Source organism: Teleopsis dalmanni, chromosome 2, assembly GCF_002237135.1.
Source record: "Teleopsis dalmanni isolate 2A chromosome 2, ASM223713v2, whole genome shotgun sequence".
Classification (NCBI taxonomy): Eukaryota; Metazoa; Arthropoda; class Insecta; order Diptera; family Diopsidae; genus Teleopsis; species Teleopsis dalmanni.
Window position 1 is genome coordinate 221,788,398 of NC_051847.1, and position 24,872 is coordinate 221,813,269.

The window sequence follows — 24,872 nt, forward strand, 5'->3', positions numbered from 1 at the left end:
AAATTATTTTTACTTACAAAATACCAACCAAAAACCGTGTTGCCACAAAAGCCCAAAAGCTCGGTATAAACATTGAAACAATTGAGAATACGTTTCCAGTTAAGGAGGCGTATATAAGTATAAGACGGCGCCCAACTGTATCGCTCAAATAACCCCAAAAATATGAGGACAATAATATGCCTGAAATTTAAAATTTATTATTTATTTAAGTAAATAATCAAATACACATTTATAATATTTAATTATTAAGGAATTAACAATTTAAATTAGTTTAAATATTTTAAAAACCAGAGCAAACATCTAAGTTGTAGAAATTGTTATAATTTATTTTTAAAATACCTTTTTGAGAAACTGCGTATCTACAAAGTTAAGATAACTCACTTTTAGTATAAATGCATGAATACGTCATTTATTATATACTTAGAGCAATGTATATATAACGCATTATAAACAATAAAATATTAATTAAAATATTTGTTTGCAGTTTATATAAAACAGATAACATTTGCGACCAGATATGCGATTATTTGCATAATTTTTAATAAATTAAATTAAATTAATTTAGGTTGATTTAGTTTAATCAGTAACAAGCAGATTGATATATATCACTTCTTTAATTAAATTATTAGTAAAATTTATTTTAATATTAAAAATTAATAATATAAATTAATTGACATTATTGGTTTATCTCATAAGATTGACGTTCTGCAATTTCTTAATATTGAAGATACTGAGTGTAGTCTAATGGCATAGTATTTTATTAATTACATATTTTTCAGAAAAACTATATCTCTGTATACTAATTATTAAAGATCTATTATTCATAAGTATGAGAAAACAAAACTAGAAATGTACAAAACATTGATTCGCCCAGTAGTAACATATGCCTGTAAGACATGAAGATAAACTGAAATTGAAACTGAAGCAAGTAAGAAAACGGGATGGGTTAGACATCTGATAAGAATGCCGGATATGAGAGTACCGCTTAATATTTATGAGAACGAAATAAGAACTAGCAGAAGAAGAGGACGACCAAGAAAACAATGGAAAGATAGTGGTCAGCAGAATTCAGAAGAAATGAACTTAAGAAATTGGAAAACAAAAGCAAAAAACAGAGAAGAATGGAAGGATGTTGTTAGACAAGTTTAGGTCCTACATGAATTGTATAGTCATGGATGATGATGATTCATAAGTATGCATGACTTTAAATAAAATCTAATTTATATAGATAATATATATAAAATAAAAGTACGTAAAAATTATCTGATTAATTTTGCTAAAATTTTTTTAAAATATTATTATACTAGGAAGATAACGAGTAGGCTATTTAGTTCTAACAGATAAGCAGCCGTTGCTCTCAAGAAATATAAAATGTGTAGTCAAAAATTTGTTCTTTATCAAAATGTTTCGAAAAAAAGGATCCAGAACAAAACTCTGCAATTTTTATTGAACTTCAGCTTTTTATTATTTAGATTCATTATAAAGTATACAGCGATTAGAAATATTAATGAAGATGTTTTCAGTTTAATTTTTATATCATTTGAAGGAAAATAAAAATTATAAAATAAAATAAATATTTCAAACTTGAACTATAAATATTAATTTTATTCAATTAATTGAACATCAATTTTTTGATAAAAAAAAAAGTAGTTTTTACTGATATCAAAATAAAATGGCACCAAAAAGAAAAAATAGTCATTAGAATGCTTACAATAGTACCTGCAATGATATAAGACTAAATGATATATAAAATAAAATGAACTAAAATGCCAGAACAACCATAGGTTGCAACTAAAACAAATAAAACAATTAATAAAGATTCTTCGGAAGTTGATTTCTAGTAGAACCAAGCAATACATATGTGCTATATATATATTAACTTAAAATACAGAAACCAAATCATTAATATAAGAGGCACTGACGTCACGTCTTCTAATAAACCGCAACGGAAAGAATATATGTAGTTATTTGATAATTGCAAGACTTCCCATTTTAAAACATCTAAGGATTTTTTAATAGTTTAAAATACTTCCAAGACTTGTGAGATTTGTATGGAAAAACAATAAAACTAACAACCTATTTTGATGCTGAGAATCGTCGAAATAACATAAGTTTCTACCTATTTAGGTTATTACGATGAAACGATGGATTTGGTTATTTGATGAGAAGCTGAAATGGGCTCTGCTTAAACTTTATTAAGTTAACTTATTACCTTTCTTGCATTTTTTTAATAAATATCTACTCGAACCTAGTGCGTAATGAGATCTACATTAAATAAAGAATAAATTTAAAGGGTATTTGCATATGTATAAAAGATACATGTATCCATATAAAACACTCCTAGCTTTAAAAATCAATTTCGAAAACATATCTTATTTTTAAAAATTATATACAAATATTATTAATAATAAAGTTGTCAAGGGCACAACCCTTTCTTTTATAAAACCGCATTGACATCAGTTTATTTTAATTAATTTTTTAATTAGTTAAGCTGAAACGTAGTTGAAGTAAATCATATGCAAATATGTGTTCCAAACAGCTAAGATATTTTATTAAGCACTGATTAAAATTTGCATATCACTCAAATATATGCCATATTAAATATATTGCTCTGCTTACATATTAAATGTGGCATAGTGCTATACTCGACATCAATGTTAACAAAATAATAATATTTATCTAATAATTTTAAATATCTTATATTAAAATAAATTGTATTAATAAAACGTACCGATAAAGCAGGCCGCACTTAATATGGCCTTTTGAACGGAATTCGTTTCGAAATCACACTGAGAAGCGATTGTGAGTATGCTCATCCCCATCGTTTCATTAATGACCATCATTAAAAGCAACCCACATGTGAATAAAACGATCCATTGTGTTGAACCGAATCCTTAAAAAAATTATTATTTTTCGTTTTTATTTAATATTAAATGATTCATTTTTTATAATTTTAATGCCAACTTTCGTGTAAGTACCAATTAAATTTAAGATCTCCTCATATTCATAACGTTTTTCGTTATCCTTCGAATTTTCCGAAATTTTATTTTGTAACTTTCTATCAATATTAACCGATATTGTTTCTAATATATCTTTCGTTGCCATTTTCTAGACACGCTCACTTGTTTACTTATATATAAATTTGATGTGATTTGAATTTAATTTTTTAATTAAAACTAGAATTATAGGTTGCACTGTTTTCCGTAAGACACACCATTCCAATGCCCTGAACAAATTAAAACTGAACTATAAAATACAACTTATGAAATTAGATGTTTTCCCCGTTCCAAGTGCCAACACTTAGAACTTGTCGAACGCGGCGAGTGTAGAAGACTGATATTGATACTAGTGCAAGCTGACAGAGCACAGCCACACTAAGATAGATATTATTTTTATCGAAATTATCAATTAAAATGGATTCTTCGTATGTCAAACGTTAACACTTTATCTTAACGCATTTATGTTTGCATACTACAATAAAAATGTACGTTAATTGGAGAGAGCATATTCAGTTAGTAGATTGCTTAGTACGAAAGCGAGATCTACAATGTAAGGTAAGCACTTTCAATGGAAAAATTATAATATTTAAATGAATCATACCACTTTTAATAATTGACATGGAAAGAATAATATTATAAAATAAATATGTAGTAAATATTATGCAAAATATGAGATTAAGTGAGTTCTTAATACCTAACATATAGTTATATATATTTTAAATTAAATGTATTCTATTTACCAATGGTTGGTTGGTTGCAATGGCAAGCCATTAGATGACTTCCACTACCATATTCCTCGCAAGAAACCTAGTATACAAAAGTAGAGACTAAATTCATCCCTCCGAATTAGATCATTTAATAAGTATTTCGTCTTAACCGCTAAACAATATGATAAAATATCATAGAAGTATCATTCTGAGAACCTATATCTTCTGAACGTCTAAGCTGGGCATTCACATTCTATTTACTAATAGAATAAAAGTTATATTTTAACAATTTTATTTATTTAAAGACTTATTATTCTTCTTAATCTTATTCTACTAACTCGAAAACTATTGTAAAACATAGTTTATCAACATTTAGATACAAATGAATAGATGGACGATGCATAAACTCACCTTGTCGCAGTGATATATATGTTTTATGGTATAGGTATCCTTTGTTGTATTTCTAACAACTAGCAAATCCAATACATCTTCTATTCACAAAGTTATAAATAATATACGCATAAAAAACCAATGGAAGATATCATGAAAGCTTGATATGAATTAAATATACATTACTATATTCACTAAATTAAATTAAATACAAAATAAAAACTGTTATTCACTTATATAATTATTTATAAAGAAGTGTTGAGACCGAAGAAGGTCTAACTTTTATTCAGTCTCCAATAGCTATTTCGAACTATTGAATCAAATGGTATTTTATGTCCCTTCAAGACACACTCACGAATCCCCTCATATCAAGTCCCAATTGAAACTCAAAACCAAATCTAATAATATTTCTTATGGCATATTCATTAGAGCCGAAAGATATCATCTGTTTCATTGAATTTAATTAATAATAAATTATGAACAGAAGAGTAGACAACATTTTTTGATTGGATATAGAGATACAACACACACAATTGAAATATCATTTTTTATATCAGGGAAGTGATATAAACATAAATACAGAAGTAAGCAAATATTTATCCTTAATAAAATAAATAAAAATAAAACACAATTTGCAACAATCGATTTGTTACAATTACAAAAATTAATTACTAACAATAGTTATAACATCAGACTTAATACATAGAAACAAATCAGAGGTATCTAGGTTAATATCTGTCTTTACAGGGCACTAGACCATACGACGGCATGGAGCTAGACTTGGCCTACCATGTAGTATCTCCTGCACTACGTGTCTACCAGCTATCGAAGAAAGGACACCAGAACACCTGATGTGTCTATAACCAGGTTTGGCCAGAACTAGGCTTAAGATTCTAGAGGCCCCCTTCTTCAACACACTTACCGACATCTCTAGGATTAGCATTGACCAGATTCTTGCCTTTATAAATGTCTCTGGCTGGTTCTAGCTTGACTTTCAAATTTTGTGGATTCAAAACGGCTTTTTTAGGTAATTGAGAAGGACTTGTTTCTCCCTCCACCACAACTAACTAACTATAATTAGAACACTTTAACTTATTTTGATAATAAATTAAAAGCCAATAAAATTCTAATCAACACAATCTAATTAATTCTATTAAAATATATTTGCATTACAAATGGTATTAACATTACAAATATACATTGTTATAACATGTTTCGTGCAAAGTTATATATATATATATATATATATATATATATATATATATTAGTTTATAAATGTAATATGCAAAATTCAATAATACATTATAAGACTAAAATAATGTTAGTTAATTAATTTAATTTAATTTAATTAATTTAATTTATAACTGTAATATGCAAAATTCAATAATACATTATAAGACTAAAATTATGTTAAAAACTATTATCATGAAATAATTGTTCTAAATATAAATAATTATTAATACCACAAACTTCATATAACAAAATTATATATATTTATAACATTAAGGGCTCCTAAAAATAAATTAAATGAATTGTATTCAATTAAAAGTTTAAATTTTTTATAAAATAAACTGCCTTATTTCCATTTTAGCAATTTGTAATTATGTGAATAATTAAGATGTTTTATTCTCTTTGTAGCTACAGATATTCTATTACAGTCACGAATAGTGAATTTATCGGGACACCTAATGAGTTTTAAGAATATACAAATTTTCACAACTTAATATTGATAAAAACTTAATTCACAGCTAGTTTGTAGCTTAAGTTTTTATTGATATTATATGGTGATTGTTAAAACTGATACCTTCGGAAAGATTAAACAATCTTGCCTAACGGATTAGGTATTGCCTTTTATAAAATGAGGTATTAAATTTACTAAACGCGAATATCCTGCGAGCTTTAAGATGTTCAGCAGCAAAACTGTACTAAATAAAACTATTGATAAACCAAACAATATCCCTTGGCTAAAAACTTCAGATCTCATTTGATTCAATGAAGATCTGATGGGTGTGTCGGGTAAGTTTTCGATGTTCACCAATCGACAAGATTAAAGAATGTTTCACAGATTATACGAATTTCTGTATATTTTAATCCCATTTTTAAAAGGTTATTCTCAACAGGAACGCGTCCAGTTAAAAAACCAGTGATTAATATGAGTTCAACCCTATTTGAATTGTTTTTACTGTTGACCAAATGCAATGTTGAGGATTATCTTAAACCTTTAATATCGAAATGTGACTTCACAATTTGTGATTTTTGATTTTATTGCTTCAAAGATAGATTTGGATCCTATAAAATGAGTTACATCAACTTATTTCGCAATCTGTTAACTGTTACAGTCGAATCTCTCATGACCTGATATTCAGGCATACAACCAGTTGTTTATACTAGTCAACGCACATATAAAATTTTTGCAGCTAAGAACACATAACACACATTTTATATTTTATATACTATTATATCATATCATGTACTATGCGCTATCTAAATTAAAATAAAGCGGTGAACCGAACATATATGTATAGTGAAAATGATTAAGGTATATATTCTTTCATACGCTTCTTTAAAGAATTGTCGCAGCAATGTTGTAGGAAGTTAAGTTACAATTATTTAACATATTTGAAAACTGTATGACGGGACTGTCACTGAGAACTTTCAAATTCTAAAAAATCCAATTAGAAGTAGCTAAACTTATAACATACTTTATTGCTGTTATAGTTCATAATAAAATATTTTAATGCATACCATTAAATTAAATAATATTATTACATATTCAAATATTACGAAAAAATAATATAGTACTATATATATTATCAGAAATGATTTATAATTACAACTATTTCCTTTGATAAATATTTAACATCGTGGAACTAATATAAACTTTTATTGTAAATCATTTTAATCGTTTGTTGTATGGTAAAGCATTTCGCTATTTGCTTTCTGATTTTAAGATACAATATGAAAATTTTATAAAAGCAAAAACTTTATTACAACAGTTGATTGCTAAAATGTTACTAAGAGTGTTAAAACGTTCTGGAGATTTTATTTCATAAGTTATGCATGGTGAACAGTATTGTATGATATTTACTTTGCAATAATAATATATATATTCAAACAAAAATATAAGAAAAAAAAACAAACTACCACTATTACTCATATTTCCATCTAACGCACAATGTATTCTCTAAGTTTTCAGAAAATCCTTTAGAAATTTCTGATTGGATGGTACACATTATCCAAAGACAAAGCATTCATATTAAATAGATTAAAGGACCGATGAGCTCCAAACCGAAATGCTTAACTCTTACGGCACTCATTATTTCATTAGTTTTTTTATTAGTTTTTTTGCATAATCAAAAAAACTAATATATTATATTTTTGCTTTTATTATATTTCAGATACTACTCTTTGGTCTTAAATAATAAAAATAATTTTATTTAGATTATGATGTTACGATTTTTACGGTGCATTAAGCCAAAATATAATAGAATATTTTTGCATTTTAATTCACGTTCATAAGTTATTTTTACGGCTTTAATCTAAATCCACACATCACGGGAGTTTGCACTTTCCTTCATTTACTATACACTGTATTCCCTTATCAGGGAAAATAATGAGTTATCAAAATCTGATCTAATAATAACTTTAAGAAAAGAACATACATTCTTATTGTTTATATAACCACCCACACATTGAGATATGAAAGATAGAGTGATATTAAAATCTATCCTGTTTTTATGGCTTTTTAAACCTAAAAACGTTTATTTTCGTTTATCGTGTGGTTCACAACTAGTTAGTAACAGAAAATTATATCTTCAAAATACTAAACATTATTGTAAAAAATAGTCAGGATTTTCTGAAGTTTCAATACCCTTTACACAGATTTACTATGTGAAAAGGGTAAATGTGCGAATCTATTAATTCCACTTACTATTGTTTAGACTCCCACATAATAACATCAATCAGTTTAATGTATTTTATATTCAAACTTGATCTGCCTGGACTGAATAATTATAAAATTTCAGCGCAAAGTTTCATTCCATTAACTCTGTTAGTAAGTAACTACAATTAACCATTAATCCACTTATCTCAAAATACTAATTTGGAATTAATTTGATTTATATGTTATCCGACAATTCTCTTGACCTTTAGGAAACAGTCATTCGTTTATTCACAGTAACGCGGTATATATAAAAAGTGTAAAAATAAAATAAATATACATATTTCAAAATTACTCTTATTAAACCAAAAAAGTAATAATATAAATTTCAGAAAAACGTTCATTATAATGTTAGTATTATTGACACCCCAATTATGACGAGGTGTCCGAATAATCCGGATTAATATCACCATCTTTTAGACTATCGTTTATGAAAAATTGATACAAAACTTTTATTCTTATTAACCATTTTTATACATAATGGTAATGGACATAATTAGCTACTGGCCAACAAATTGAACCTTTTGTCCCACCATAGAGATAGAGCCATCTCTTCCAGTTGAATACGTCGATCCTATTCTTCATGCACAGATCCCATCTACTGCACTGAAAGAAACATGATTGAGATCAATTATTGACAAGGATTAACCACGATTTATACTGAACCGTGTTCTTTTTTTAGATAGATGTACTAAAGTTTATATACGCATAAGCACTTCTATTTCCAATATGTGTCTTAATCGCAACTCTACTAGTCATGATGTTGCATACTGAAAATACAAATTTTGCCGTATTAAGGTATTTTTACATCGATTTTACCTAGTTTTATATCTCCACTACACCCTAACATACTCCTACACTCATCTTCGTTTCTTCATATCGATCATATCGAGTTTTATATCTCCACTACACCCTCACTTATTCCTACACTCATCTTCATTTTTATATATCCCATATATAATATTACCACTAAACGAATTTGTTTTTATTTTTGCCCCTAATAAAATTTTGTTTTTACGCTTGTTAACCTTGGGTGATGATTCAGTTAGTTACAATTATTATGTTATAATTTATTAGTACAAATGCATATGGCAGATAAGGCAATGCATCCCCGTATCAACGCAACCTCGAAAACTGAACTACTTTCTAAGATGATAATTTACAATATATTATTTATCTTAAAGATACAAATATAAATATTTACGTAAGTTATTTGAATGTTTTTTGCAACTTGCACTTATTAATTAAATTAGTTTACTTAATTATACTTAATTTATTTAATTAAACTTGTAATTCACATACGAATTTTTGTGTTTTGTGATTTGCTAACTTAATATAATGTTATTAATATATTAATAAAAAATATAAAAAAATTATACGATAATCTCAAAACGACATTATTTTCATTAATCTGCCTATTTACAATAGAGTCCACAGTGATGTTTAATAGCAGTTTGTGAATATATATATACACATACATATTGAAAAAAATTTCATTAATATATACATATATTTATTATAAGAGTATCAGTATTTATAATAGGTTCCAAATGTCAAACCTCTGACCTAATACACAAAAGCAAATCAGGTGTATCTAGCTTAAAATCTGTCTTTACACTCAGTATTTACTGTCTGTCACTGGAAGATAGGACAGCATGGTGCTAGGCTGGGCCTACCCTGTGATATCTCCTGCAATGCGTGTCTACAAGCTTTTGAAAAAAAGACACCAGAATACCTACTGTCTCTATGTCCAGGCTTGTCCAGAATTAGGTTTTTAAGTTTCTGAAAGCCTCCTTCTTCTTAAATGTCCCCTTCTTTATAAATGGCTCTGGCTGGTTTCTAGCTTGATCTTCTCTTTACTATCCATTATTACGATGATTTGTGTATTCAAAACGGCTTTCTTAGCTAATTAAGGAGAATTCGGTCCTCCCTGCACCATAAATAACTATCGGTATTTAATAAAACTTACGCTTTAATTTTAAAAGTTTTTTTAGTTTTTAAAGCCATTTACATTGTCTTCGAAATAAACAGCTAACAGTTTTATATGTCGTACTAATGAGATACTATGAATTACTTTATATTTCACTAAGTCTTAATATTAAAAACTAATTAAATATCAAAAAAAATTTGAGATTTATTCAATATAGGAGCTGTTAAAGCGCAAATGAAACTTTTTTTAACTTTTATTGTAACATTTAATAAATAATAAGTTTTCACAGGATTAAATATTAGTAACGCAAGGTTTCATTCATACCCTTTTTATAATAATAAAAGAAATTGGAATCAAATCTGTATTCCACAATCTCAATCACGTATACTAGTTTATTCTAAACATAACACTATTAATATTATAATATTTAATATTATTAAAAAAAAAAAGATTTAAAGGTTTAAAGATTATTTTTCAATTCTAAAAGTATAAACATTTCATATTTATTAATATTCTTAAACAAGTTGAATATTTTCTACTTCCTTAATCAAATCCATATGCTTAAATTCCTGTGGTCGTTTTGTAAATGTTTCCAGCAATTTGAGTTTATTTTCATCATTTTTGCAATAAAACATTTGTAATTCATTTGCTAAACATTGAGCTTCTTGTCCGCTTAGCACTTTGCTGTCATACTCTCCCCTCATTAGTATGATTCCTTTATCTTTCATTTCAGTGTAGTGAACTAGAGTAAGGCACTCTGGTGCGTTTTCAGCATGTACCTAACAATTAAATAATAGTATTTGTATTAATAAATGAAAATATTATAACAATAACCTGATAGGCCAGAAGTGGGGTCAAATGAACAGCATTTGCAGCAAATTGCAACATAATAAATTCAAAACCCTCACTGCGCGGCAACGGCAACAAAAAGACTGGGAATAATTTTGCACGCTCCATGAGCGATTCATACTGGCCCACTGAAAGTGTAGCTGCCAACACGTTTTTAGTTTTATGATATTCAAACCATATCTTAGATATCTCATCAGCATTTTTGTCTTGTATAAGTTCCAGCTTCATAATATCCGTCAACTTTTTGTAAGGAATTTCGGCTTCAGGTTGTAATTCTCTCGGTTTTTTTGGATTCAGTAGTTCTTCATAAGTCCTACAGGGCATACTTTTAAAATCTTGAACATATTTCTTACTTGCTTTTGAATACCTTGTTTGACTCTTACCACCTTTAATGGGTTCGACCACCTTGCCAACGCGTTCGAGGAATTCCTCTGGCGATGTTTGTTGCAGATTTGCTAATTTTTGTGCATATTTTTCATAATATGGATTTTTATCTTTGAGCTTCTCCAGTTTCTCCTCTGCACGACGTTGAGCGGACATTGCAATCGATCTAGCAACTAAGAAATTATTTACTTTAAATATACGCAAACTACACCGCACACAGGCCATGCCGGAGTAAGAAAACCCTTCAATATTGTATTATTATACAACACACGCAAATGTATGATTAGTATTATGAAAAGAAAACAGATGTAATTTAAATGTCAAAAAAAAAAATTTTACACACTTTTATATTTATAAATATTTTATTAGCTTTAATTTTGTTTTTATATTTTTTTTTATCAGAAAAAAAAATTAGTTCATATATTTAAGAATTAATTTAAAAAATTATTTGTTTTCGAAGTAAACACAAGAAAACAAAATTTTATTAAAGAAGAGTTGGCAGCACTACAACTATATGTCAAAAAGTTTCATCGTGCTCAGAGGCATATTAGGATATAATTTTAAACATTTAACATTTTAAGTAATAGTTCCTGTCTAAAACAAAATAAAACCATGGCCTCAACTAGCGGAACTGAAATGCCAGAACAAATTGATTTGTCAAAATTGAGTCTTGAGCAATTGTTTCAAATAAAGCAAGAACTTGAACAGGTGCGTCTGTTAGTTTAGTCATGTGAAAAATTTTCAATTACTAATATATTTGATAGGAATTTAGTGGTATTCAAGAATCACTACAAACGCTGTACAACTGCAAGGCAAAGTATGCTTCATCCAAAGAAGCATTGGAGGCATTTCAACCTGAGTGGGAAAACCGTCAAATTTTGGTGCCGCTCACAAGCAGTATGTATGTGCCAGGACGTATAAAAGATCTGGACAACTTTGTTCTGGATATCGGTACTGGATATTATGTCGAAAAGGTAACCAAAAGTAAACGATTTGGAGACTAATACTGACTGCATATCATTTATTTGATGATTGCTACGTTTGTATCCAATTTATATGAATTCCTATCATTTTTTCAATTAATACTAATGAATTACAATCACTATAATAATGTACGGATTACTGATTTTATATTTTAAATACTCTACGTTTCAGAACTTAAATGATTCCAAAGACTATTTCAAGAGACGTGTTGATTATGTTCAGGAGCAAATTGAGAAGATTGAAAAAATCCAAGTGCAAAAAAATCGTTTCCTTAATGCTATCGTTGGTGTCATAGAAATGAAACAACTTGCGGTCGCAAAGCAATTGCAGCAACAACAAAACGCATAAAGATATTATATTATCATAATTTATTTTACGTTAAACGCTTAAATTAATTAAGAAAAATTATTAAAAATTTTGTAATATCTATTAATACAATTAATATAACATTATTCATGCAATTTAACGAATATACAGTCTTTTTCTATTATTCAGTTATAAAAGCTATTAACTGAGCAATTTTATTTATAAAATAAATAAACAATTTCAGAGACTAAAAATTGATATCACAGTAGTAACTAATATCAAAATTAGTTTCTTTTTGGATTTGGGTACATTAAAATTTAAATAATAAAGAATAAATATTTACAACTTATCACTTAATAAATATTTGGAATGAATAATAAAATGCAACGTTTTGACAAAGTTCGACTTTATACAGCGACATAATCTCCAGGAAGAGCGATTGTTTCATTCCAATACCTTTTTGTCATAAATGTCTTATTTTTACTTTTATGGTTCTACACATTTTTTTTGACTCCAACATCAGCAATTATTTCTTATATTAGTGCCAAAAGAATACATAATGTACACATAATAAATTCAAGACTTAATTGTTGCATAAAACCTTAATGATTGCAATCTGTAATAATAGAAAATTTTAAGTTTACATCGTTTTCAAGTTTTCTTCAATGATTAAATGTATATATATGAATAGATATGGATAAAACTTTAAAAAATTTAAAAAAGTGTCTTATTCTTCATAAACTTGAACATCTTAATCTTATTTTCTTAAGATTCTACACTGTGGTATAAGTTTATAATTTATTTATTCTTAAAGATATATCATTTCTAATTAATCTGTCTTTACACCAGTATAACTCAATAAACTTACATCGTGATTACATCGAATTTCTAAATCCCTTGGAATCCTATTACGCAGACGACCAAATAATCATCGATCATTGGTTATTAGTTTAATAAATTAGCTTACATCGAAAGCAACAAATGTAATAGACGATCACTAAGTTCAAGGTATCAGAAATCCTTATCAAAAAATTTTTCTGATAATGATGTCTCCATAATTTTCATATTTTTTGTAAAAGAGATTTTAATATTCTAACTCTTCATACCATTTATCTTCTTCATTCAAGCATTGTCTGTAATACATTCCACTATCCACTATTCCCTTATATTTTGGATCATCTGATCGAAGAAAATTCTAATAATAGTTTCAAAACGGGTTTTACCTTGTGTAAGTCATAATAGGACTTGTACCTAATACCTATAATAATAATAATAGTTAATAATAATAATATATTATAGTTTATGTAGACAATGCTATTAAATTATAATTTACACATAATAACGATTAAGTTATTTTTTATTTACACTGACATCATAAAATATTGTTGTATCATTAAATATATTAATTTAAATACAAAATATAATTTCATAAATAAAACTGAAAGCTCCACAACGAATTAAGTTCCTTATATATCTTAGCTTTATGTTGTGATCCATTACTTATTTTTTGTTTGCTCCAGGGCATTAGAAAGTATACTAATTTTTTGTTCATATGTTTCTTTTAATTCCTAGAATTATCATAAGTGATAGTTAACTATTTAAATAACTTTAATTGTATATACCTTAAAAATTTTAGACTGTATATCATATTCGGATCTTAGCTTATCGTATACATTCTTCGAAATTTCTAATTTTTTCTCAATTATAGCACATTTATCCTTCTCAGCCTTTATCCATAATTGTGCTTTTTCCAGGCGTGTTTGCATGTGCTCACATTCAGCATTTTTCAAATTCAACATATCTTTAGTGACCTGCACCACTTCTTTAACTGCATCCACTTGATTTTTCAATGTGCCTATCTGTTGTTCTTGGTGTTTGTTTTCTTTGGTTTTCTCAAAGAGCAACAATTTGCACTTAAGCAAGTGTTCATCCTGTTCTTGACGAGATTTTGGACCTTCAGCACCATTGCCTCCTAGCATAACAGACTGTTTTAGAGATTGCTCCAATTGCGTTACTTTGCGTTTTAATTTTTCATTTTCACTTAGACTTTCCTATACATTCGAATCAATTAAAACCTTGTAAATATATTGTCTTTTTATCCATTATGCGTTTTCTTCAAACTAACCTCCAAATCTTTACGCAGCGCACCTATACGTTTCCTCGATTCTTCAACCAATGCCTGTTTCTCACTTTCCAAAGTAAATACCATATCCAATAAATCCCTTTGTTGATCATCTACAATTTCCTTATTATTATTTACATCTTCAGTGTTTCCATTTGCTTCAGCCATCTTTTCCTTTTCGATCTGTCTAAATAAAACATGCAATTTCTTTGTTCAAAATTTCTAAACGATCTATCTTTTCTCATATTCTGTGTATTCTCTATATTGTCTCTGATGAAACTAGCTTCTGCACGACTATATTGTATTTATAGATTTAGTTGCAGTGCTATTTATAGGAAAACTCTTGTGTTCTAATGTGAGAGTTTCACATTAGAGCGTCCGCTGCTCGCGAAAAAAAAATTTTTAATATCATAAAATTTATGTTAATATGAGTTTATTTCAAATTTTAAAAAATACATGTGTGGCAGGGTTTTATATTAAGTCTTCCTGATATTTTAAAATTGTGACAACTTATTAACAAAACTAATGTTAATGAAACAAATAATATGTGTGATCGCATATTGTGAAAGTTTAAGTATTATTTAATATAGTAAAATTAAATAGTAGACATAAAGTAGAAGTAATGAAGTTGTAAAAACATTATTAATTTAATTCTCCTGCTGCGCAGGCATCGCCATATGATTTGCCAGCCTTCTCTTCTGGGTTCAACTTAATCATATCATCAATACGCAAAATAGTAATTGCTGCTTCTGTTGCGAATTTTAATGATTTTATTTTTGACATAGCAGGTTCCAACACACCAGCCTTTTTGTTATCGCGAACAACGCCTTCAATTAAATCCAATCCAGTCCATTTAAGATCTGCATGAGCTTTTTTTGTTTGACTGGAGTTATGATAGGCACGTAATTTTGCTACTAAATCAGTAGCATCCTTAGCAGCATTAACAGCTAAAGTTTTTGGAATGACCAAAAGAGATTTTGCAAATTCAGCAATAGCCAATTGTTCGCGGGAACTCTACAAAATTATTATATATTTATATATTGTTCCAAACTTTTTTCATTTAATAACTTACGAGAGAAGTAGCAAAGTTTTCTAAATAAATAGATAATGCTGCTTCAACGCAGCCACCACCAGCTACAACTCTTTTGCTTTCCAATACACGTTTAACAACACATAAGGCATCATGCACTGAACGTTCCATTTCATCACAATAGAAATCATTTGGACCACGTAAAATAATAGAAGCAGCAGCTCTGTAATATTTTATAATTAATATTTAACCTTATATTGGTTAAATCTCCTATTACTATTACACACCTGGCTTTAGTACCCTTAATCAAAATAAGCTCGTCATCACAAATACGTTCTTGTGCCACTTCAGCTGCTTCACCCACCATAGATGAATCAAAACTCTCATCACCTTCCATGTTAGTTAATGATGTTAGATATGATGCACCAGTTGCTTTAGCTATGATTTTTAAATCACTTTTTTTAACACGACGCACCGCCATTGCACCGGCTTCCACAAAGTACTTCATGCAAAGATCATCTACTCCGCCAGAGCAAAGCACCACATTAACACCAGTCCCTAAAATTTTGTTAATACGTTCCTTTGTTATATCTAACTCACGTGCACGTATGCCTTCTAATTTGTCTGGATCATTAATAAGAACTTGAACACCCATTTTCATTTTTGTTTTTTGTAAAGAAAAGTCTAGACAAGCAATTTTTGCATTTAAAATCTTTTTAGGCATTTGCTGTGACGCAAGGGTGCAGTTAAGTGCATATCCAGGAATAAGCACAGATTCTCGAGCTGATTTACCATGTGCTTTCAATACATTTATAGCTTTTATAGCATAAGAATGACCACCCTTGGCATCGTTAATCTTTTTTTGTAAAGTATATTTAAATTATCTATTTTTATATTGTAACAAAGCAAATTATATACCTTGACTGATTGAGCAGCATCAACCACCATTGTAGCAAAAACATCTGCATCTGCACCGATAATTTTTGAACTCATTGACGTTTTAGCTATATTAATCAATAAATCGCGTCCTAAATCATCTACAGGTGCAGTCAAGTGTTCAGATATGTATCTGCAAGCCTCTCGGCAAGCTAAACGATATCCAGATATTATGGAAGTTGGATGAATTTTTTGCTTCACCAATTCATCTGCATTCTGTATTCAAAACGAAATTTCTAATCAATTAGTAATAAAAAAATAATTATTTTATCACCTTTAACAATTCTGCGGCGAGTATTACTACCGAAGTTGTACCATCGCCCACCTCATCATCTTGTAACTGAGCTAATTCAACTAATACTCTACAATGACATACAATAAATATTTATAAATGCACAAACTACAATGCAACATTTCTTCCTTACTTAGCAGCAGGATGCTCAACCTCAAGTAACTTTAAAATAGTTGCTCCATCATTAGTTACAGTAACATCACCAATATCATCAACAAGCATTTTGTCAAGACCAACTGGGCCCAATGAGCTTTTTACAATATTTGAAATTGAAACAGCAGCCATTACTGAAATGAGGGAATTACAATCAATTTTACTCCACATCGCATTAGAGATTTCTATGTAAACTTCATGACGTCATATATTATTAACATATATTAAATTAATTATGCTTTTCTTATATATGAAAATTCCAGCTTTTATAAATGAATAGCACTACGATTTGTTAATTAAATTTGCTTTTATACAAAAATGATTTCTTCCGGAATGTTCTAATGCATTGAGTGCAGCCGCCGCACCTGTTTTTATTTTAACTTATTTCTTACCATTTTGAGTACGTACTGACTCGCCGGATTGCCTGCTTCCGGCAATAGATAAAGGAGCTGCTAGAGTCGACATTTTAAGATAAAGTTTTGTTAATTTTATTTAATAATTTATAAAATTTAAACAGCCCAATTCACACAAGAAATAAAGCGCCTGACTCACGCCGCTATTGAAAAGAATGTGTTTTCTTAAGTGTCAAACAATAGTGCTTGGATTGGCAGCACTGTCAATCACAGCATGCTATAAATAAAATGAAACAGTATTTATGTCATTAAGTTAATACGTCGTTTACACAAAGATACAAAAATTAACATTTATAAACAAATAAATATATTTTGCCCGATATAAATTGTTGACTAATATCACATTTTTTTATATTCTCATATATATTATATGTATAGGGGTACTTATCTGAACTGATAAATACCTTATAAACGTATAAATTTATCTAACTTAATAAATGATATGTCAAATTTTGTTTGAAAATCCACAAAAATTTACCGAATAAATTTACGGCATAAATTTATTTGTTATTTCTACACAAATATCTTTGTACTGTATTTTGTAGATATAAAGTACAGTACAAAAATATCTAATAATACTTTTAGTTTGTATTTTTCGCTTAATTTCGGCGTTTTATTATATTATTTTAAAATTTACACAAATATTTGGAATTGTAACGATATTGACTAAACGTTTGGTTGATAAAATTGCGCTGCTGAACATTACATTCTGTGCGTTCACATAGCATTCTACATAAGCTTATAAATTTAAATATGTATGTATTTGATAAATTTATATGCTTAGATGAGTTTCCTTATTATTAACGTTATGTTTTTACATACATTGAAGGCAACAAAGCATGTATCGACTGTATATTATTAAATTTTGTTTACTTAAACCACATACAGGTTATCCATTTTGTGGCTCTGAGAGTAAGCGTAAATAAAATACATATGTGATTGAGATTTTAATTAATTAAATATTTATTTCATTATTTATTGTTTGGGCCATGCCATTAACTGTGGAATGCAACACCCCTTAAATGTTTTTCAGGTAACTATATGCAACACTAGAACCTTTTTAAATCATTTTAAATGATTTGGCGACATTAGCCTAGCAATAGCCCGAAGTTTGGATGTCTCAACGTACAAGCATAAACCTACCAGATTAAAACTCGCAGTAGTTAGAATATTCTTCACAATATCATTTGAAACCAAAGCCATCACTTCTTATTGTTTCTATCTTATTTTGAATATGGAATATTTTATGAATTGATAATGTAATAAGTATAATAATGATATTAAAAAAAATTATATATTAAAACGCAAACTTTTTTAGAACTTGGGAATATATTAATAATTTTAATCGATTTAATTCACAATACATAAATTTATTGCTTTCAAAAAACTTCAGGAGAAAATTAGATTTTATTAAAAGCGGCAACATCAACGCTTTGGACATAATCTTCTTGCTTTTCAATTTCTTCTGTTAACCAATCAATTGAAACTTTATCATCTTCTACAACACAAGAGATGCTTAACTTTTTAATACCAAAAGCAACTGGCACAAATTTGGAAGCACCCCAGAGAAGACCATCAGTTGTGATTTTACGAATTTCAACTTCCATTAACTTAAGGTCTGTTTCATCATCCCATGGCTTAACATCAAGCACTAAACTAGACTTAGCAATTAATGCTGGTTTTTTGGATTTCTTAGCTGCATAAGCAGCGAGGCGTTCCTCACGAATACGAGCGGCCTCGGCACTTTCATCTTCACTATCTGAAGCAAACAAATCAACACCATCATCATCATCATCGGCATCGGCTTTTTTAGCGATAGCAGCAATTACAACAGGTGCAGTAGCAACACTGCCATTTGACTTTCCTGCAATATTTTCCTCTAAAACAGTAATGCGTTTTTGTGATTCTAAGCAAAGAGATTTCAAATCTTCTACTATTTTGCGCAAATCATTATTTTCCTTTTCAAGTGTTGCAATCCGATCCATTGCATCACTGGAGACGGGCGAAGCAGCTAATGTAGCAATGCCATCCATCTAAAAAATAGAATTTTTTACATTACATACGTATACATTTATATATGAAAAATATAAATATATAAAATATAACACTTCATGTTACAAAATTTGTACAAATTTGTTAGTTTTAATCGGATTAGAGTTTATATAGACCCTTACTCACTATCAAGTGCTCTATACATATTCATTATATATTAATAATCATTTAAACAATGTACTTGTTTTTAATACTATAAATAACATTATTCTACATTAAAGATAAGATGCAATTAGTAGCAAAACGTTTGACCTTATTTTAGTATTTATGAACTTTTGTGATAATGACCATGATATTTACCTTTTCCAAAGAGTTTTTAATGTGTTCTCTGGCTTTGGCAATTTCCGAAACCAATGTACATTGACTGTTGTTTGCCGTTCCCTTAAAACGATAACAGTGAACAAAAGTTAATACATGTAATGATTTATAGTTTAAATAAGTTATTATATACACATTTCAACCAATTTTGTTAGTTTATTAAAAATTTCAAGACCCAAAAACAAAAATTAAATATTAAATTTATAAACAAAATAACTATAATAAGAAACTATCAACAAAATAGGAAAATATTATATATTTATGTAATTTAATAAATACATTCAAATCCAAGTTCCATGATTGTATATGACCGGTATACTTTCTAGGTGTATGGCTTCACCATACCTTGGCATAAAAATGAAGCATTGTATATGTTAGGATTGGGTAAATCTGATTCAAGTATAGTTTCAAAAGGGAGACATCGTTCTTATTAAATTTATTTAATATACAGCTTACAATATTTCAGCCAGTAGATACAAAATTGATTTTCTATCATATTTTTCAAAAACAAAAGCGAATTAAAATGAAAACGTCCAATTTTAAAATTGAAAATAATATATAAAAATAAGGTAAACAGAATATGACAAAGGAAATTTAATAAAAATTAATAAAACATGTGTTTCTTTGATAATCAAAATATTTAACAAGTCGCATTACCTTAACACTGGTAGGTTTCCCTTTGATTTTCTTTTTCAAAGTTAAATCTTGTGGTATAGCACTATTGCTTTCCAAAGAGGTTTCAGTGCCATTCTTTGGCGTTGGAATAGTTAAAGGAATTGGACGATTTTTTAATTTTTTTTTATTTTTCTTAGCACTTGACTTGGCTTCATTCTCTTGCTGTTCTTGTACTTTTTCGCAACGAGGTTTCATATTATCTACCTCGTCAATGATATTGTTAACAACTGCAGCCGATTTGGCAGCGTTATCATCTGCAACTGTAGATGATACACTTGATTCGGTTTCATTTTTGCTACTTTTCACCTTCTTAGATTTTTTCTTTTTTGCAGACTTTGTGGTTGGTTGTTCCACAATACCCTTCTCATTACATGTTTTTTCAATTGAACCAGACGAAGCTGTAGCAACAGACTCCGAAGATTTAGGAGAACTTTTCTTTAATTCCTTAGCAGCGTGCAATTAAAATAAATATATTACGCTTTTAATATATTTAATTGTTAGAGACGAGATCCATATATAAAATATTCTTCACATGCTCAATATACTTACGGTCTTCAATACACAATGACACACACAATCACACAAACTGATATCGCATGCCAAAACGTGGCAATGCAATTTTTTTTTCTTAATAACATCAAAATTTACCTTGCTTAAACTTTCATAATATTTGCATTCAGCATCGTTAAAACGGGCCCTATCCACCCAAACACGTTCACAAGCAAGTGCAGCCATTTTTTCTTTAGAGGAACACAAAAACTCGCCACCACTTCGTCGGGTCAACGCTTCGCAAAAAAGTGATTGAAAATAATCAATTCTTCTGTAGCCTGTCCATAGCATTGCCAGCATCAATTAATAAATTATTTACACAAATATTGCTTACAAAATTTATGATATATGTAACACCTTATAAAAACAGATAGAATAAGTTTTACCAATTTTATTTGTATTTCGTGTATAAAATGAACAAAATCACACTTTCGTTTATTATAGTAATTAATAAGTTAATTACTGGTTGGATGTATAATTAATGCAAGTGGTTGCAGGGATTGATCCTCAAGCACTAATTAGAAGAAATTGCGAGAGATCAGTACAAATCCTTCCTGCTTAGTTTAACGAACTAACAGATATTTTGTGTCCATCGATGAACAATTCAACACCGTCAAGGAAATATCTTCCCAAAAACCTGTTTCTTCAAGTACTCATTTGCAGAAATTCCGATATATCAGTACTACTCCATACTGCTTACTTTCAATAATTAACAGATTTATTGTACCCATCAATGAACAATTCAACACCGTCAAGAAAATATCTTCCTAAAAACCTATTTCTTTTGCTAGCGAAAGCTGGAAAGAATAAACAAAATAAAAGAATGAAACTCTTATTCAACTTATGAACAGAACCCAAATATATAACAATGATACAATCAAATCAATTGAACTTATTAAATTCTACCTTATTTTCCCTGATGAAGATTTAATTAATGGCGAAAGGCTGAATAGCTATAAACACCACGACTACTTTGCTGTTAATAGAAATGGCGCCCTAAACACTCAATTATCGGCTTAAAAAACCCTAATATCATTAAGTAGATAAAGAGAGAATGATTAATAAAACAATTTCAGAATAGTATACGTATTGTTTAAATTGTTTTTAAGTAATTAACAAGAAATTATTGCGCTTGCTGTACTTTTCAGGCGCAAAAGCAGAAAACGTTTATTGTCCGACCAAGCAGTCACAATTCGATAATTTGAATAATCAAATACTAAGCCATATTTATGTTAAAGTACTTGTAAATAAGTTCTGAGTGCTTTAAAACGACCACAAAGCGAAATTCGTCTACGTCAGTTGTAAAAACAGCCAATATGCATTGTGAAAAATGAGTAATGATACGATATTTTGAATCATTTCCAAAGCGTTGTGTTAGTTTACACAAAGTTATAACACAATTGCGCATTGGGTTTGTTTATAAGTTAACAAACCCAATGCACATTCTGTTCGTTAAACGCCTTCAATATCCGTTTTTGTCTTAAATGATCATTAAATAAAATGTGCAAAAGTGAAAGAATATTTTGTATAAAATACCAATTTAATTCAGAATGAGATTTTTGGCTGATATATGCGATCTTAAAAATCGCAACATTCAAAATAATTAACTTTGCATTGCTATAAGTATAGATTCTGTCAATCATGGGATCTTCACTAATTTGATAGTTTCAAATTATTTTCCAACATCAACTGCACCGAATATTGCCGGCAATCAGCTGCCGGCAACAGCATACATATATCAATACATATGTACGTCAACAGCTGTGTTGATTGTTGATTGGTTAACTATAAATTATTAAGTTTTGTATTAATCCTTATATAATAAAGTCAATTTGTTGTTATCTGAAAAATGTTTGTTAATACACTTTCTAATTTTTTAAAAATTTCTCGAACACATTTAATAAGAAATATGCACAATTCGATAAAAGAGCATAAAGTTAAAGTGGGAAATGTAGACATCAACATTGTGGAAGCAGGAAGTGGGAACAATAGTGTGCTGTTAATGCCTGGAGCATTAGGCTCAGCTTGGACAGATTTTAAACCACAAATTGAAAATTTGCCAAAATTACTTCCTAATTATACAATAATTGCTTGGGATCCTCCTGGCTATGGTAAATCCATACCACCAAAAAGAAATTTTGGACTAGCCTTTTTCCAAGACGATGCCAAATGTGCTGTTGATCTTATGAAATCAATAAATCGACCAAAGTTTTCAATATTAGGGTGGAGTGATGGCGGCATAACTGCTCTGATAATGGCTGGACGTTATACAGAAAATATTGAAAAATTAGCTATATGGGGAGCTGGTGCATATCTTAACAAAGAAGAAGTAAAAGCTCTGCAAAGTATGTATAAAGTAATAAATATTTTGTTTTTAATTTTAAAAACATTTGAATGAGTATTTTAGATATTCGCGATGTAAACAAATGGTCGCCACGAATGCGTGAACCAATGGAGCAGGTGTACGGAGCAGAACGTTTTGCCGAACTTTGGGGTGAATGGACTGATGCTGCAATTGATTTTTACACACATTGTGATGGTAATTTTTGCCGGAGTGAAGTTACAAAAATCAAATCACCAACATTCATTTTACACGGTAAAAAGGACCCAATGATTGCCGCAGAGCACATCCCTTACTTAAGACAGAGATTGCCATTTGCTAAGTATATATACAATAAAAATAAATTTCGAAATAAATTATTTTAAAATTTTTTTTCAAGGTATCATGAATTTCCGGATGGCAAACATAATATACATTTGCGATACCCTGATGAATTTAATAAATTAGTTTCAGATTTTTTTCTAACAAAATTATAGAAATTTTGAAACGCATAATAGATTTGAAATGATCTTGAATTATATAAAAAATAGCATTTATAGAAATGTGTGATAATTGTAATGTGGTATAATATTTTTCTCAATAATTAAATATTATTGATGTAACCCATCATTGGACCCAACTATTTTATATTTTTGAAATATTTTTTTTTTTTGTATAGAATAAATAAAGTGGTAGAGACAGGTAATATTTGTTTATATCTTGTAAACGCCTATTATAAACTAAAATGTTACGATATAATATTGTTCTTTCCCATTGAGTATTCACAATCATTATCAGAAGCAAAATACATCTAAAATATATAGGACAAACAAAACAATGATAGTAAATTTAAAAGTAAAATCATATATAATAATGTAAAACGTTCTCATACGTATCAACAAATTATTACCTTGTTTTAAATAATTTCATTAAATATTTTATGTATATCAAGAGAATATTTTATATACTCCAAATTTTGATCAAAAAACATTTTAAAATTTAACATTTAAATATATGGGATATTTACAAAATTTTACTATATAAACTAAACACAGGATATTGAGACATTGTACTGAGCTTGAAAATAGAATCCGGCAATTGGATTTCATAATTTGATTTAGCAATGTAATCTCTTGTTTTCACATTAGGTCGGCCCTCGCGATAACCAGTATCTTTTTACGGTCCAGATCCTCTATACTCAACCACAACCTGTCTGTCAGCAAATTTATTATTACTTTATAAACCATTAGTAATGTATGCAATGCATACTTTTCAGAATTCCAAATACTTTGGTTGATCCTTTACTTGAGAGGGAGTCAATTCAACACCACTTTTGACTTTAACATCGTTAGCATAGATAACCTTTAAAAAAATAGACACTGAAGAAATATTTATTAAATAAAACAAATATAAGTATATTTCTTAAATAACATCGGAAACAATTAAACATTTTTTATTTGATGAAAAAGCTTATTTAAGTTAATTTTGACAAATTAATAAACTTGGAAAAATTTCGAATTCCA

General features: G+C 28.7%; 7 protein-coding genes across 10 annotated transcripts in view; 2 read left to right on the top strand and 5 right to left on the bottom strand.

The window, feature by feature from the left end:
• The window catches only part of LOC119676802 (mitoferrin-like), a gene marked incomplete at its 3' end in the record, with an annotated part of 6,982 nt that extends 3,621 nt beyond the window's left edge, over positions 1-3,361 (bottom strand). The window contains exons 1-3 of the mRNA XM_038088061.1: positions 2,979-3,361; positions 2,732-2,893; positions 18-180 (exon numbers count right to left, since the gene is read on the bottom strand). Of these exons, the coding sequence (XP_037943989.1) occupies positions 18-180; positions 2,732-2,893; positions 2,979-3,105 (452 nt within the window). The remainder of the gene's footprint in view (positions 1-17; positions 181-2,731; positions 2,894-2,978) is intronic.
• A 7,072-nt stretch (positions 3,362-10,433) lies between these two features.
• LOC119684690 (ATP synthase mitochondrial F1 complex assembly factor 1-like) lies at positions 10,434-11,550 on the bottom strand. Of its 2 annotated transcripts, XM_038098788.1 has the most exons (3): positions 11,183-11,548; positions 10,801-11,128; positions 10,434-10,745 (listed from the first exon to the last, which is right to left on the bottom strand). In XM_038098788.1, the coding sequence occupies exons 1-3, from the start codon at positions 11,422-11,424 to the stop codon at positions 10,482-10,484; spliced, it is 834 nt and encodes a 277-aa protein (XP_037954716.1). In that variant the 5' UTR covers positions 11,425-11,548; the 3' UTR covers positions 10,434-10,481. The 2 variants fall into 2 exon arrangements, with proteins under 2 accessions (XP_037954716.1, XP_037954715.1); XM_038098787.1 differs by having other exon boundaries at positions 10,801-11,550.
• Positions 11,551-11,638: 88 nt separating this feature from the next.
• LOC119680989 (probable prefoldin subunit 5) lies at positions 11,639-12,571 on the top strand. The gene is made up of 3 exons (XM_038094042.1): positions 11,639-11,907; positions 11,964-12,173; positions 12,355-12,571. Exons 1-3 carry the CDS (start codon positions 11,812-11,814, stop codon positions 12,529-12,531), a joined length of 483 nt encoding a protein of 160 aa, XP_037949970.1. The 5' UTR covers positions 11,639-11,811; the 3' UTR covers positions 12,532-12,571.
• Positions 12,572-13,861: 1,290 nt separating this feature from the next.
• On the bottom strand, positions 13,862-14,878 carry LOC119682070 (structural maintenance of chromosomes protein 3 homolog). The gene is made up of 3 exons (XM_038095417.1): positions 14,615-14,878; positions 14,112-14,540; positions 13,862-14,057 (listed from the first exon to the last, which is right to left on the bottom strand). Exons 1-3 carry the CDS (start codon positions 14,777-14,779, stop codon positions 13,986-13,988), a joined length of 666 nt encoding a protein of 221 aa, XP_037951345.1. The 5' UTR covers positions 14,780-14,878; the 3' UTR covers positions 13,862-13,985.
• A 279-nt stretch (positions 14,879-15,157) lies between these two features.
• LOC119679896 (T-complex protein 1 subunit alpha) lies at positions 15,158-17,656 on the bottom strand. The gene is made up of 7 exons (XM_038092483.1): positions 17,415-17,656; positions 17,003-17,156; positions 16,852-16,939; positions 16,560-16,793; positions 15,929-16,497; positions 15,684-15,864; positions 15,158-15,625 (listed from the first exon to the last, which is right to left on the bottom strand). Exons 1-7 carry the CDS (start codon positions 17,485-17,487, stop codon positions 15,254-15,256), a joined length of 1,671 nt encoding a protein of 556 aa, XP_037948411.1. The 5' UTR covers positions 17,488-17,656; the 3' UTR covers positions 15,158-15,253.
• Positions 17,657-18,784: 1,128 nt separating this feature from the next.
• Positions 18,785-21,293, bottom strand: LOC119679958 (probable elongation factor 1-delta). Of its 3 annotated transcripts, XM_038092558.1 has the most exons (4): positions 21,129-21,293; positions 20,463-20,924; positions 19,788-19,868; positions 18,785-19,468 (listed from the first exon to the last, which is right to left on the bottom strand). In XM_038092558.1, the coding sequence occupies exons 1-4, from the start codon at positions 21,213-21,215 to the stop codon at positions 18,836-18,838; spliced, it is 1,263 nt and encodes a 420-aa protein (XP_037948486.1). In that variant the 5' UTR covers positions 21,216-21,293; the 3' UTR covers positions 18,785-18,835. The 3 variants fall into 3 exon arrangements, with proteins under 3 accessions (XP_037948486.1, XP_037948487.1, XP_037948488.1); XM_038092559.1 differs by lacking the exon at positions 20,463-20,924 and having other exon boundaries at positions 21,129-21,288; XM_038092560.1 differs by lacking the exons at positions 19,788-19,868; positions 20,463-20,924 and having other exon boundaries at positions 21,129-21,289.
• A 1,445-nt stretch (positions 21,294-22,738) lies between these two features.
• On the top strand, positions 22,739-23,927 carry LOC119682580 (valacyclovir hydrolase-like). The gene is made up of 3 exons (XM_038096052.1): positions 22,739-23,374; positions 23,437-23,692; positions 23,750-23,927. Exons 1-3 carry the CDS (start codon positions 22,879-22,881, stop codon positions 23,844-23,846), a joined length of 849 nt encoding a protein of 282 aa, XP_037951980.1. The 5' UTR covers positions 22,739-22,878; the 3' UTR covers positions 23,847-23,927.
• The last annotated feature ends 945 nt before the right edge of the window (positions 23,928-24,872 follow it).

Coding starts and splice junctions, on each gene's coding strand:
- LOC119684690 (XM_038098787.1), bottom strand. CDS start 11,424: ATGGCCTGTGTGCGGTGTAGTTTGCGTATATTTAAAGTAAATAATTTC. Junction 10,746..10,800: donor CCCCACTTCTGGCCTATCAG/GTTATTGTTATA, acceptor TTTAATTGTTAG/GTACATGCTGAAAACGCACC.
- LOC119680989 (XM_038094042.1), top strand. CDS start 11,812: ATGGCCTCAACTAGCGGAACTGAAATGCCAGAACAAATTGATTTGTCA. Junction 11,908..11,963: donor TAAAGCAAGAACTTGAACAG/GTGCGTCTGTTA, acceptor TATATTTGATAG/GAATTTAGTGGTATTCAAGA. Junction 12,174..12,354: donor CTGGATATTATGTCGAAAAG/GTAACCAAAAGT, acceptor TCTACGTTTCAG/AACTTAAATGATTCCAAAGA.
- LOC119682070 (XM_038095417.1), bottom strand. CDS start 14,779: ATGGCTGAAGCAAATGGAAACACTGAAGATGTAAATAATAATAAGGAA. Junction 14,541..14,614: donor CGCTGCGTAAAGATTTGGAG/GTTAGTTTGAAG, acceptor TCGAATGTATAG/GAAAGTCTAAGTGAAAATGA. Junction 14,058..14,111: donor TACAGTCTAAAATTTTTAAG/GTATATACAATT, acceptor TGATAATTCTAG/GAATTAAAAGAAACATATGA.
- LOC119679896 (XM_038092483.1), bottom strand. CDS start 17,487: ATGTCGACTCTAGCAGCTCCTTTATCTATTGCCGGAAGCAGGCAATCC. Junction 17,157..17,414: donor GTCAGTACGTACTCAAAATG/GTAAGAAATAAG, acceptor CCCTCATTTCAG/TAATGGCTGCTGTTTCAATT. Junction 16,498..16,559: donor ATGCTGCTCAATCAGTCAAG/GTATATAATTTG, acceptor TTACAAAAAAAG/ATTAACGATGCCAAGGGTGG.
- LOC119679958 (XM_038092558.1), bottom strand. CDS start 21,215: ATGGCTGCACTTGCTTGTGAACGTGTTTGGGTGGATAGGGCCCGTTTT. Junction 20,925..21,128: donor ATTATGAAAGTTTAAGCAAG/GTAAATTTTGAT, acceptor CACGCTGCTAAG/GAATTAAAGAAAAGTTCTCC. Junction 19,869..20,462: donor GGAAACCTACCAGTGTTAAG/GTAATGCGACTT, acceptor TATCGTTTTAAG/GGAACGGCAAACAACAGTCA.
- LOC119682580 (XM_038096052.1), top strand. CDS start 22,879: ATGTTTGTTAATACACTTTCTAATTTTTTAAAAATTTCTCGAACACAT. Junction 23,375..23,436: donor AGAAGTAAAAGCTCTGCAAA/GTATGTATAAAG, acceptor TGAGTATTTTAG/ATATTCGCGATGTAAACAAA. Junction 23,693..23,749: donor CAGAGATTGCCATTTGCTAA/GTATATATACAA, acceptor TTTTTTTTCAAG/GTATCATGAATTTCCGGATG.